The sequence below is a fragment of the Pristiophorus japonicus genome, chromosome 15, assembly GCF_044704955.1.
Source record: "Pristiophorus japonicus isolate sPriJap1 chromosome 15, sPriJap1.hap1, whole genome shotgun sequence".
NCBI classification, from domain to species: domain Eukaryota; kingdom Metazoa; phylum Chordata; class Chondrichthyes; family Pristiophoridae; genus Pristiophorus; species Pristiophorus japonicus.
The window spans coordinates 93468321-93481531 of record NC_091991.1 but is presented as its reverse complement, the minus strand read 5'-3'; the positions used below and the strand labels follow the sequence as shown (position 1 = coordinate 93481531).

Sequence of the window (13211 nt, the reverse complement as noted above, 5' to 3'; positions counted from 1 at the left end):
GAGACCCTGGCCGAAGACTGCCCGAGGTGGAGAAAGTACATCCGGGAGGGCATTGAGCTCCTCGAGTCTCAATGCAAAGAGCGTGAAGAGGCCAAGCGCAGGCAGCGGAAAGAGCGCGCGGCAAACCAGCCCCACCCACCCCTTCCCTCGACAAATGTCTGTCCCACCTGTAACAGGGTCTGTGGCTCTCGTATCGGACTGTTCAGCCATCAAAGAACTCACTTTGGGAGTGGAAGCAAGTCTTCCTCGATTCCGAGGGACTGCCTATGATGATGATGGCCATACCTCTGTTGCCTGGGCTCTAAGCTCTGGAATTCCCTCTCTAAACCTCTTCGCCTCTCTTCCTTTCTTTACTTCTTTAAGATGCTCTTTAAAACCTACCTCTTTGGCAAAGCTTTTGGTCATCTGCCCTCATTCTTCCTTATATGGCTCGGTGTCAAATTTTTGTCTTATAATACTCCTGTGAAGCACCTTGGGATGTTTTACTATAGTAAAGGTGCTATATAAGTACAAGTTTTAGCTGTTGTTGTTATAGCTATACTTTCTTAGCTTTACTAAGTTTCTTCCCTTGTTCTAAATTTAGTTTATGTGCTGGTCAATCATGGACAAATCTGTTCTTGTTCAATAAATACACTGATAACACACAGCTCTACCTTACCACCACCTTTCTCGACCCTTCCACAGCTCTGATTTGTCATGCTGTTTGTCCAACATCCAGTATTGGATGAGCAGAAATTTCATCCAATTAAATATTGGGAATACTGAAGCCATTGTCTTCGATCCCTGGCACAAACTCTGTTCCCTCACCATCGACTCCGTCCCACTTTCTATCCACTGTCAGAGACTGAACCAGACCATTCACAACCTTGGCGTTCTATTTGGCCTTGAGATGCGCTTCTGACCACAGATCCGCTCCAAGAGCACCTATTTCAACCTCCATAACATCTCCCGTCTCCTGCCTCAGCTTATCTGCTGCTGAAACCCTCATTAATGTGTTTTTTACCTCTAGACTCGAGTATTCCAATGCTCTCCTGGCTGGCATCCCACTCTGCACCCAAATAAACTTGAGCTCATAAAAACTCTGCTACTCATGTCCTAATTCACTGCAAGTTCTGTTCACCCATCACCCCTACATTAGCTCCCAGAACTGACAATGCCTTGCTATAGAAATACAAGTTGTTGTTGTTGATTTTAAAATCCTCATCCTTGTTTTCAAGTCCCTCCATGGCCTTGCCCGTCCCTATCCCTGTAATCTCCTCCAGCCCACAACCCTCTGAGATCTCTGTCCTCTGATGCATCCCCGATTTTAATTGCTCCACCATTGGTGGCCGTGCCTTCAGCTGCCTGGGCCCTAAAATCCCTCCCCCCCCAAAATATTGAGGGGCCTGTACATAGTGGATAGTAAGGGTCTATTTCCATTGGTGGAGGGGTCTATTATGAGGGGGCATAGTTTTAAGGTGGTTGGTGGAAGGTTTAGAAGGGATTTGAGAGGGGAGGAGCTTCTTTACACAGAGGGTTGTGGGGATCTGGAACCCGCTGCCTGGAAGAGTCATGGATGCAGAAACCCTCACCACTTTTAAGAGATGGTTGGATGGGCACTTAAAGTGCCGTAACTTTCAGGGTTACGGACCTAGAGCTGGTAATTGGGATTAGACTGGATGACCTTTTGTTGGTTGGTGCAGATATAATGGTAAGTACTACAGGGAATAGAATACGGTCAGAGTGATCTCCTGGACTAGTTTCGATCGCCTGGATAGGTCAGAGAGGAATTTTCCCTGACTTTTTCTCCCTAAATTGGCCTGGGTTTTTATTTGGGTTTTGGCTCTCCCAGGAGATCACATGGCTCCGGTTGGGGAGAAGTATAGAATGTTTTAGTATAAGGGGTGTCACAGTTGTGGTGAGGCGGACTGGTTGGGCTGGGTGCTCTTTGCCTTTCCGTCATTGTTCATAGGTTTATATGTAACCTTTAGGACTGCTGACCAAGGGCCGTGTGGCTCTTTGTCGGCCGGCGTGACACGATGGGCCGAAATGGCCTCCTTCTGTGCTGTAAATTTCTATGTTTCTTAAACCTCTGCATCTCTCTACCTCTCTTTTCATTTAAGACGCTCTTTAAAACCTAACTCTTTGACCAAGCTTTTGGCTAATATCTCCTTATGTAGCTCAGTGTCAAATTACATTTGATAACGCTCCTGTGAAGCACGCTATGTTAATCATGATCATCATAGGCGGTCCCTCGAAATGAGGATGACTTGCTTCCACGCCAAAAAAAAGGACGAGTTCACAGGTGTTTCAATGAAGGACCCGAACTACATCCTGAAGGGTGGAAGATGCCTGTGCGTGTATTTTTTTAACGTGGGGTGGCCGCTGCACATGTTAAAGGTGCTATATAAATGCAAGTTGTTGTTTATCCTGATTTCTCCTTTCTCACACTAGCTTTATCTTGATCTTGCTACACTGGTTGCCCTTGCTGTGCCAAATCAATAAACAAACTTAATTATATCCTGCTGGGTTATCTCTTCACTTGGGTGAGAAAGCTGTTTGTTCTAAATGTTTCTCCTTCACATACAATTGCAATAGTGTCCATTTGTTGTAATATACTTTGATTTGGAGGTCATGCTGTCATGTTAAGAGACAAAGAGCTGGGGTTTGATATTTCTGCACTATCACAGCTAACTGCTACTGAATGTTCACAGACCTGCTTTAATTCAGTCACAGGACCCCGCTGCTATTTCCCTAACAAACTCCTTTCAGATCAGTCAACTTCATCAGGTTTTATTTTATTTCCCAACCCTTTGTTTAGCATGTCTCTCATAGACTACTAAAACCATTATGGCACTAAAGATGGGCATCAGCCTCAACAAACGTGAGCTTTCCTTTTTCTCATTGTCTAAGCAAATTTGATGCCAAGTTTGAATGTGAGTTTAGGGACAGGAGCAATCTCCCAGTGTGAGGACCTGGTGTACTTTCCAGCCTTGCTTGCACCACATCAGAGATTGGAGACTAGCTCTGATCTGAACACAGCTCACAAAGCTGGAGGAATACACCATGCTGTGCTTTGTCAGACAGGGATGTTTGCACCCATTTATCTGTCTTTGTTTCATAGTCAGGACATGGAACTACTGTCGCTCCCTCCCTCAGAGAAGACAAAATGTTTGGATGAAATTTGAATCTAGTTGAGTTCACATCGGAACATATTGACAGGAGGATGCCATTCTACCACTGGAGCCTGTTCCATCATTCAGTTGGACCATAGCTGATCTGCGCCTTAACTCCATCTACCCGCTTTGGTTCTGTAATCATTACTATCTCGCAATAATGTATCAAGCTCAGTTTTGAAATTTTCAATTGTCTCCCAACCTCAACAGCTTTTTGGGGGAGAGAGTTCCAGATTTCCACCGCCCTTTGTGTGAAGAAGTGCTTCCTAATATCATCCCTGAACGGCCTGGCTCTAACATTAAGGATATGTCCCCTTATTCTGGACTCTCCCATCAAAGGAAATAATTTCTCCCTATCTACCTTATCAACTCCTTTAATCATCTTAAACACCTCAATTAAATCACCCCTCAATCTTCTATACTCGAGGAAATACAAGCCTAGTCTATGCAACACACTGACCTGGATTCCCGATTAGTGATATTTTATCAGCGATGGTAACCCATTTTATTTTACATGTGTTGCCGCCAGCTGGAAAATCTAGGCTACTCTGTCACCCATCCATTGTCAGACATTAGCCTAGATAATCCAGTCAGCTTACGTGATCACACTGGCGGGAATTGCAATTTTGCAAATTTGTCAACTTGTGTACTTGCTGTGCATGGAGCACATGCAGTAAATCCCTCACTGCTACTCAATAATACAAAGCCCCCAATGCAGCGTGGGGGAACCTGCAGGGTTCCTCTTCCCACGCTCTGTAGATCCTTCTTTGGCTCGGTGTATATTTTGGGACATTTTCCTAAAAGAAAAACTTGCATTTATATCGTGCATTTCACGACCACCAGATATCTCAAAGCGCTTTACAGCCAATGAAGTACTTTTAGAGTATAGTCACTGTTGTAATGTTGGCGGCAGCCAATTTGCGCACAGCAAGCTCCCACAAACAGCAATGTGATCATGACCAGATGATCTGTTTTTGTTATGCTGATTGAGGGATAAATATTGTCCAGGACACCGAGGATAACTCCCCTGCTCTTCGAAATAGTGCCATGGGATCTTTTACGTCCACCTGAGAGAGCAGACAGGGCCTCAGTTTAACGTCTCATCTGAAAGACGGCATCTCAGACAGTGCAGCACTCCCTCAGCACTGCACTGGAGTGCCAGCCTAGATTTTTATATGCTCACGTTCCCAGAGTGGGACTTGAACCCACAACCTTCTGACTCAGATTCCTACATTAAAGGCACTATGTAAATGAAAGATGTTGTTGTTTTAAAAGGAAATTCCTCTGACTGGGAGATTGAGAGGAATGGTTTCCCACAAGGATATGCATTCGGAAAACTTTCACTTAAATAAGCTGAACTTTGGATCTGAGGAACAATGTCGGAATGTGCTGAAGTCAGGAGAGGGGGGTACGGCAAACTATGACGAGGACCGTGAAAGACTGCAGCAGGACATCGGTAGGCAGATTAGGTGGTTCAATGCGGGGAAATGTCACGCAATACATTTTGGACGTACGAATAGGGGCAGAAGTGCACCTTAAATAGTAAGTTTTTAGATGCAGTAGAGGAGCAGATACGTTAAAGGAGGCAGCATAAGTAATGCCAGGAAAAGGCAAATGGAATTCTTGGTTTTGTATCAACATGCATAGAATACAAAGGAAAGGAGGCCACGTTGTACGTGTAAAAGCCCTCAGTGAGACCAGGCTGAAATGCTAGCCCTGATCTCCCAAGGCTGTGCTCACTGCGGGAGACCTCTCCGCCACCCCCCCGGCATCTGATCTCCAACGGACAAATTAGGGCTAAAGAAATGAGACTGCATTAGCAGCATGTGAGGTCCTCTTATAGATATTTGAAAGAAAGAAAGCTTTTCATGACCTCAGGACGTTCCAAAGCGCTTTACAGTCAACAAAGTACTTTTGGTGTGTAGTCACTGTTGTAATGTAGGAAATGCGGCAGCCAATTTGTGCACAGCAAGCTCCCACACACAGCAATGTGATAAATAACCAGTAAATGTTTTATAGATGTTAGTTGAGAGATAAATATTGGCCAGGACATTGGGGATAACTCCTCTGCTCCTCTTTGAATAATGACATGGGAGGGCAGGTTTAATGTCTCATCTGAAAGATGGCATTTCTGACGGTGCAGCACTCCCTCAGTACTGCACTGAGATGTCATCAGGGCCTGAATTTGGTCAGTCTACCGCCCACAGCTGCCGACGTAGTGCTCAAAAAATATATTTCTGAGGAAAACCCTCAGGGACCGCCGATCTATCGCCCGGCGGGTGTTTCATCAGGGCAGTACCACCGGCAGTAGTGCACACTGCCCGCCTATGCCGAAATCTCCAAAAAACGCAAGTTTGGTGGTTAGAATCCTGTAAGATCCTGTTACCATCCACCAGACAGACTGTTAGGAAAAAGGTGGTCTTACCTGGCTGTTAATCAGACGGTAGGACAATGGTGCAGGGCGGTCCAGAGCGGTACATCCCAGGTCAGATATAAACGCTGCAGCAATATTACACCCTCAGAAACAATTTATAGATGGAATTGAAACTGCTCAGAAAGAGTTTACAGATTGAAGTGAAAAGTGCTCCGTTGAAGGGCAGGTGTGGGGTAGAAAGCTGAAATGTGCTGTGAAATACAGTAAAGGCTCCATGGACTTGTGCTATAAGGGTCTTGACACCATTGCAGACAGAACCGATTTAGTGACACAATGTGAGTTTACAGATGTTATGAACACATGTCAAAGTATATCGGCAACAATAAAATCCTGTAAGTTTCTCTTAAGTGGCAGGATGTGATCCTGAAAACAACATGAGCTCAACTACAGAAGATGCAAATATATATATACATATAATCGACTGGTATAATGTGGGGTTTGACGAGGTGGCACCTACAAAAATATAGACTCAAATGCCAACCATAATGTCTGGCCTCCAAGTTCTGCAACTATCTGTCATTCAAAGCCACCCGTCCTGCATTGGTGACCCTTACTTGTTGCAGCTAAATGACCTGATGTCAGGACCCATTAAAGAGTCGTATCATATGTGTACGGCAAGATATTGCTCAGATACCATTACATTTGATGGGCATTTGTATGTTTCTCAGCATATACCCCTCATTATCTAAAAGTTAGACACTGACCAAGAGTTGATCACAAATGTTTTGTGTTGAATTGTACAGCATTCAAAGGTGAGAGAACATTCAAACACATAAAGCAAAATATTTTACATTATTTCAAAACTCAGTAAATTGACCATCAAAAGGAACCATCTGAAACACCAACAACATGAACAAGCTATACCAACACCACCAAGACTAACACCCAGCCCTCTACCCACTTCCACCACCTCACTTCCCCCCGCCCCACTCAAAGTGAGGCCATTGTCCTCTTCATGGGTTGGCCATCTCCATGTGACCCGCACCCCTGCCCCTCACCACGCCGGCTCCGTCACGTGCAGGAAGGCACCTGGAGCGCTGCTGCCATGTTCATCGGGGAGAGAATGGAGGCAGGAAGGTGGAAGGCGCTGGCATCTCCGGATCCTCTGGTCCTGATGGCATCACTGGTATGGCATCGGTGGGGGGGGTTCCATGCCATGGCCCAAGAGCATCTATTGCCGCATGGCATCTACAGAGTCGCAGGTTAGCTCCACCACAGTGATCAGCTGCGACATACTGGCAGTATGCGGCTCTGCAAAGGTGGCAATGCTGGCAGCTATCCCAGCCATGGCCTGCAGAAGATCTCAACCTAGCTCAACACTCGTCCTCGACAGCCGCACCATTTCCTGCATTGCTGCCACCCGTCCTGCATCATCACCATGTGCTTGCTGCATCATCCTGGGTGGAGGCGGTTTGGTGGCTTTACCGGCACGGGTGCAGCGCTTCACAACGTTTGGTCCCGCTTCCTCCGACTCAAAGCCCAAAAACTCGGACCCCAAGACCGATGTTGAGCGCACAGGTGGCACAAATGTCAGGAGGGTGGAGTCCTCCTCTTCCACCTCCTCGAGCTCAAGTGGGACAAACACTGGACGTTCTCCCTCCTCTTCCTCCTGGTCTTCGGCCCTCTGGGTGGCGGAGGAGGATGCGGGGCTTTCGGGGCGGAAGGAGCTGCTGTGGCGGGGTCCTGATGAGGTAGAGGTGGATGGTGTTGGTGTTGGACACTGTCTTTGGGTGCCAGAGGTGGGTGGGGTTGGTGCTCTCTGATTCATCATCTACAAGTACAGGACAACATTTCAGTGTTTAGTGGGAGGGAGGGGGAGTGTTGGTAATACTGACATGAGTACCGTCACGTTTCACATTCTTATTTCAAGGACTACCATCGCTACATCACCACACCCTAAATGGCCAACACGCAGTACATTAAAATGCATTTTACATCACATTACATGACCTTGCATGACATGAGCATGACGCAGACCGGAGAGTCATTTAAACTTACCATGCTCTAACACAGGATCGGCACCACCACGTGTGGTGGCATGGGGGTGGTCACCCACCAACGCCAAGGCACGCTCCTTGATGTCAGTCACCTCAATGACCTCTGGTGGGCCCCCGCCCATGCCACACTGCTTTGAGGTGTTGACTATTCTTCTGCAGAAATAAACGTTGCAATCTTTAACCGGTTTGCACATGCAACACACACACTCACACACACACATGCCACATCTACTTTTGGAGTAGTACGGGAGTGCAACAATAAGATATTTACTTACTCTTGCTGCTGCTACCACATCGTTCCATCACTTCCTGCACTGGTCTCCATCCCGGACCAGGGTGCCCACTGCAGACACGGCCTCCCCAATCTCCTGCCAAATGCGGTTATATTGGGGTGGGGCGGCTTGCCACGATCATCCCGGGTGAGGTCTCTGTAACGGCGCTCCACCTCTGAGACAAGTTCCTCCAGCTCATCCTCAGTAAACCAGGGAGCTCTGGGCCTCCCTCCATTGGACTTCCTGGCAACTATTCTTCCACATATGAGAGCTTTGTAAGGTGAATGGCTGATGAATCTGTTGACTCTCTCTCTCTCTCTCTGTATCCCTCCCCTCTGCAACTGCCAGGTGCAAGTCAGTAACGAGGTTTTATGCACATGCTCAGCTAAGCCCTCAGCCCCAATCACGGGATAAGTGATGTCATCAGGCAAAAGAAACTACCCAAAAAATCCAAATCTCGCGCATGCGCGGTGCGCGTCCTCCGATGTATCCCGAGTCGTCGTGAGGCCTGCACCGACCGCCCACTGCTGCCGGCCGCTCCCATCCGCCGACTCCCGCTGCCGGCCGCTCCCATCCGCCGACAAAAGCGTGATGAAACTCATGCCTGACTGGCCCCAGCGATAGCAGATGGCAAAACATCACGCACCACCTGGGGAGCGCCGAAAACCGAGCGGACCTAAGGTTTCACCAAACTCGGGCCCTATGTTTCCAGACTCTGGAGTGCGATTTGAACCAACAACCTTCTGACTCAAAGGTGAGAGTGTAACCTACTGAGCCTGCGCTAACCCTGAGCTGAGCTTCCACCCCATCACTAATATTGCCTACTTCAACCTCTGAAACATTGCCTGTCTCCGCTCCGCCTCAGCCTGTCTGCTGCTGAAACCCTCATCTATGCTTTTGTTACCTTCAGACTTGAAGGTGAAAATGGGTGGTTTGTACAGGTACCCTGTATTATAAAGTGAACATAGGCAATTAGAATGGGAAAAGTTAAGAGGAAGTGTGAGCAAATGTAAGGATGTTAATACATTGGTTATTGAATAAATGTTGGAGTGCTTCTTGTTGGACTGACTCATTTCTCTGCTCTCTCGTTAACAGGTTGCGAGCGGGCTGATGATAGCTGTGGGGATCTATGCAAAAACAGCAATCGAGGGAGGTATACCATCAATAAAGAACGAGTAAAGCCGAGATGCTGAGGCTTGTTACTGAACGTAAACCATTAAAACTGTTTGCTAAAATAAATGTGTTAGAAACAATCTATTGCTGTTTAACACTAATATGTACAGCTATATCTGTAGCTGTCTCCAACCATTCTCTATTACAACCTTTGTGTTTCTCTCTGATTAACATTATTATGGTCAGTGCCCTTCTGAACTCTCTGGTTCCCATAAGCTCCAAATACCCCAAACCAACACATTCTTACACTTTCCTGTGTTGCAATCAAAGGGTAGATTTAGTCATCCATGTTTGGAAAGAATATACGCATATGTAAGATAGAAATTTCTGGCTGTACAAGTACAGAACAGGAACATCATCATAGGCAGTCCCTCAAAACAAGGATGACTTGCTTCCACATCAAAAAGGGATGAGTTCACAGGTATTTCAATGAAGGACCTAATATTCCAGGTCCTGAAATACATATTGAAGGGTGGAAGATGCCTGTGCGTGGATTTTTTTAACGTGTGGTGGCCGTTGCACACCGGCCACAGGGACAGGAAGTTGGAGAATTGGGTAGGTAGGCCTTTGGTCATGTTCAGTGCCGATTCCTCTCTCCACGATGTTTCAGCACTCCAGCATGATAACGCACATTTCGTGCCCATTCCCAGATAGTATTCAAAGCATTTAAATACAACTTCCTGGCTTTTGATACTGAGATTGGGCTTTGGCCTTCAAAGCCCATTATGAATGTGCTTAATGGAATCTCATAAGAACATAAGAAATAGGAGCAGGAGTAGTCCATTCGGCCCCTTGAGCCTGCTCTGTCATTCAATGAGATCATGGCTGATCTTCGACCTCAACTCCACTTTCCTGCCCTATCCCCATATCCCTTGATTCCCTTAATATCCAAAAATCTATTGATCTCTGTCTTGAATACCCAAAATTGAGCCTTCACTATCTTCTGGGGTGGAGAATTCCAAAGATGCACCACCCTCTGAGTGAAGAAATTTCTCCTCATCTCAATCCTAAATGGCCGACCCCTTATTCTGAGACTGTGACCCCTGGTTCTAGACTCCTCAGCCAGAGGAAACACCCTCCCTGCATCTACCCTGTCTAGCCCTGTAAGAATTTTGTATGTTTCAATGAGATCACCTCTCATTCTTCTAAACTCTCGAGAATATAAGCCTAGACTACTCAATCTCTCCTCAAAGGACAATCCCCCCATCCCAGGAATCAGTCTGGTGAACCTTCATTGCACTCACTCAATGGCAAGTATATCCTTCCTTAGGTAAGGAGACCAAAACTGTACACAGTGCTCCAGGTGTGGTCTCACCAGGGCCTGATATAAATGCAGTAAGATGTCTTTACTCTTCTACTCAAATCCTCTTGAAATAAACAACAACAACTTGTATTTATATAGCGCCTTTAACGTAGTGAAACGTCCCAAGGCGTTTCACAGGAGTATTATGCGAAAGAAAACAAAATAAAGGCCAACAAACCATTTGCTTTCTTAATTACTTGCTGTACCTGCATGTTAACTTTCAGTGATTGGTGTACAAGGACACCCAGGTCCCTCTGAACACCAACATTTTCCAATCTCTCACCATTTAAGAAATACTCTACTTTCCTATTTTTCCTAACAAAGTGGATAACTTCACATGTCCCCACATTAGATACCATTTGCCATGTTCTTGCCCACTCACTTACCCTGTCTATATCCCCTTGAAGCCTCTTTGCATCCTCCTCACAACTTACATTCCCATCTAGCTTTGTATTAACAGCAAACTTGGATATATTACATTTAGTTCCTTCATCCAAATCTCTCCTCCCCTCATTTTCTTCAGCAGTGGAGCGCTTCAAGGAGAATGGGGTCTGTTCCAGTGTTTACACTACCTTTCTCGTACTGCGCTGTTTTTTATTAGAGATTTTCTTTTCAATATTTCTGACATTTTTGTTACAAATACATATTTTTGAAATATTCACTCATTGTGGTAATTATTTTTAAACATCCTGAAAAAATTATCCATATTGTCTGCAAATTCATTGGAAAGTGGTGTTCCGCATGGCTCAGTACTGGGTCCCTTGCTTTTTGTGGTATCAATGATTTAGACTTGAATGTTGGGGATATGATTAAGAAGTTTGCAGATGATACTAAAATCAGCTGTGTGGTTGATAATGAAGAAGAAAGCTGTAGACTGCAGGAAGACATCAATGAACTGGTCAGGTGGGCAGAACAGTGGCAAATTGACTTCAATCTAGAGAAGTGTGAGGTAATGCATTTGGGGAGGGCTAACAAAGAAAGGTAATACACATTAAATGGTAGGACACTGAGAAGTGTAGAGGAACAAAGGGACCTTGGAGTGCATGTCCACAGATCCCCGAAGGTAGCAGTCCAGGTAGATAAGGTGGTTAAGAAGGCATATGGAATGCTTGCTTTTATTAGCCGAGGCATACAATACAAGAGCAGGGGGGGTTATACTTGAACTGTATAAAACAATAGATAGGCCACAGCTGGAGTACTGTGTGCAGTTCAGATCACCACATTACAGGAAAGATGTGATTGCACTAGAGAGCGTACAGAGGAGATTTACGAGGATGTTGCCAGGACTGGAGGATTTTAGCAATGAGGAAAGATTGGAGAGGCTGGGTTTGTTTTCTTTGGAACAGAGGAGGCTGAGGGGAGACCTTATTGAGGTGTATAAAATTATGAGGGGCCTAGATAGAGTGGATAGGAAACATAGAAACATAGAAAATATGTGCTGGAGTAGGCAATTTGGCCCTTCGAGCCTGCACCACCATGCAATAAGATCATGGCTGATCATTCCCTCAGTACCCCTTTCCTACTTTCTCTCCATACCCCTTTATCCCTTTAGCCGTAAGGGCCATATCTAACTCCCTCTTGAATATATCTAATGAACTGGCATCTACTACTCTCTGCGGTCGGGAATTCCACAAGTTAACAACTCTCTAGTGAAGAAGTTTCTCCTCATCTCAGTCCTAAATGGCTTATCCCTTATCCTTAGACTGTGTCCCCTGGTTCTGGACTTCCCCAACATCGGGAACATTCTTCCTGCATCTAACCTGTCCAGTCCTGTCAGAATTTTATATGTTTCTATGAGATCCCCTCTCATCCTTCATAATTCCAGTGAATGAAGGCCCAGTCAATCCAGTCTCTCCTCATATGTCAGTCCAGCCATCCCAGGAATCAGTCTGGTGAACCTTCGCTGCACTCCCTCAATAGCAAGAACATCCTTCCTCACATTAGGAGACCAAAACTGAACACAATATTCCAGGTGAGGCCTCACCAAGACCCTGTACAACTGCAGTAAGACCTCCCTGCTCCTATACTCAAATTCCCTAGCTATGAAGGCCAACATACCGTTTGCCTTCTTCACCGCCTGCTGGAGCTGCATGCCAATTTTCAATGACTGATGTACCATGACACCAGGTCTCGTTGCACCTCCCCTTTTCCTAATCTGTCACCATTCAGATAATCTGCCTTCGTGTTTTTGCGTCCAAAGTGGATAACCTCACATTTATCCATGTTATACCTCATCTGCCATACATTTGCCCACTCACCCAACCTGTCCAAGTCACCCTGCAGCCTCTTAGCGTCCACCCAGCTTAGTGTCATCTGCAAACTTGGAGATATTACACTCAATTCCTTCATCTAAATCATTAATGTATATTGTAAATAGCTGGGGTCCCAGCACTGAGTCCTGCGGCACCCCACTAGTCACTGCCTGCCATTCTGAAAAAGACCCATTTATCCCAACTCTCTGCTTCCTGTCTGCCAACCAGTTCTATCCACATCAGTACATTACCCCCAATACTATGTGCTTTAATTTTGCACACTAATCTCTTGTGTGGGACCTTGTCAAAAGCCTTGTCAAAAGGATCTATTTACCTTAGCAGAGGGGTCACCAATCAGGGGTTTAAAATAATTGGTAGGAGGTTCAACAGAAACCGTGGCCAGGAACCTAGTAGAAGAAATAATGCCACTATAGCTGAACTCAGATCAAGGTACACACTTCACAGGGAAGATAATGAACCAGGCAGGTGGTTTACTAGGGATTCGGCAAAAATATCCCATAGCAAAGAGACTGGAAAGGGATGGTGTTATATATGCAGACTATAGATATACTCTCTGTGTAGTCACTGTAAAGTTGCATAAGATGGAGACTTGTTACCTGATGTA

The 13211-nt window shown here is 45.8% G+C and overlaps 1 protein-coding gene across 3 annotated transcripts in view; it reads left to right on the top strand.

Moving 5' to 3' along the window:
- The window catches only part of LOC139280904 (tetraspanin-33), a 119940-nt gene that overhangs the window by 64723 nt on the left and 42006 nt on the right, over positions 1–13211 (top strand). For all 3 annotated transcript variants that reach the window (XM_070900711.1, XM_070900709.1, XM_070900710.1), the window contains one exon: positions 8954–9011. In XM_070900711.1, coding sequence (XP_070756812.1) covers positions 8969–9011 — 43 coding nt within the window. In that variant the 5' untranslated portion in view covers positions 8954–8968. The remainder of the gene's footprint in view (positions 1–8953; positions 9012–13211) is intronic.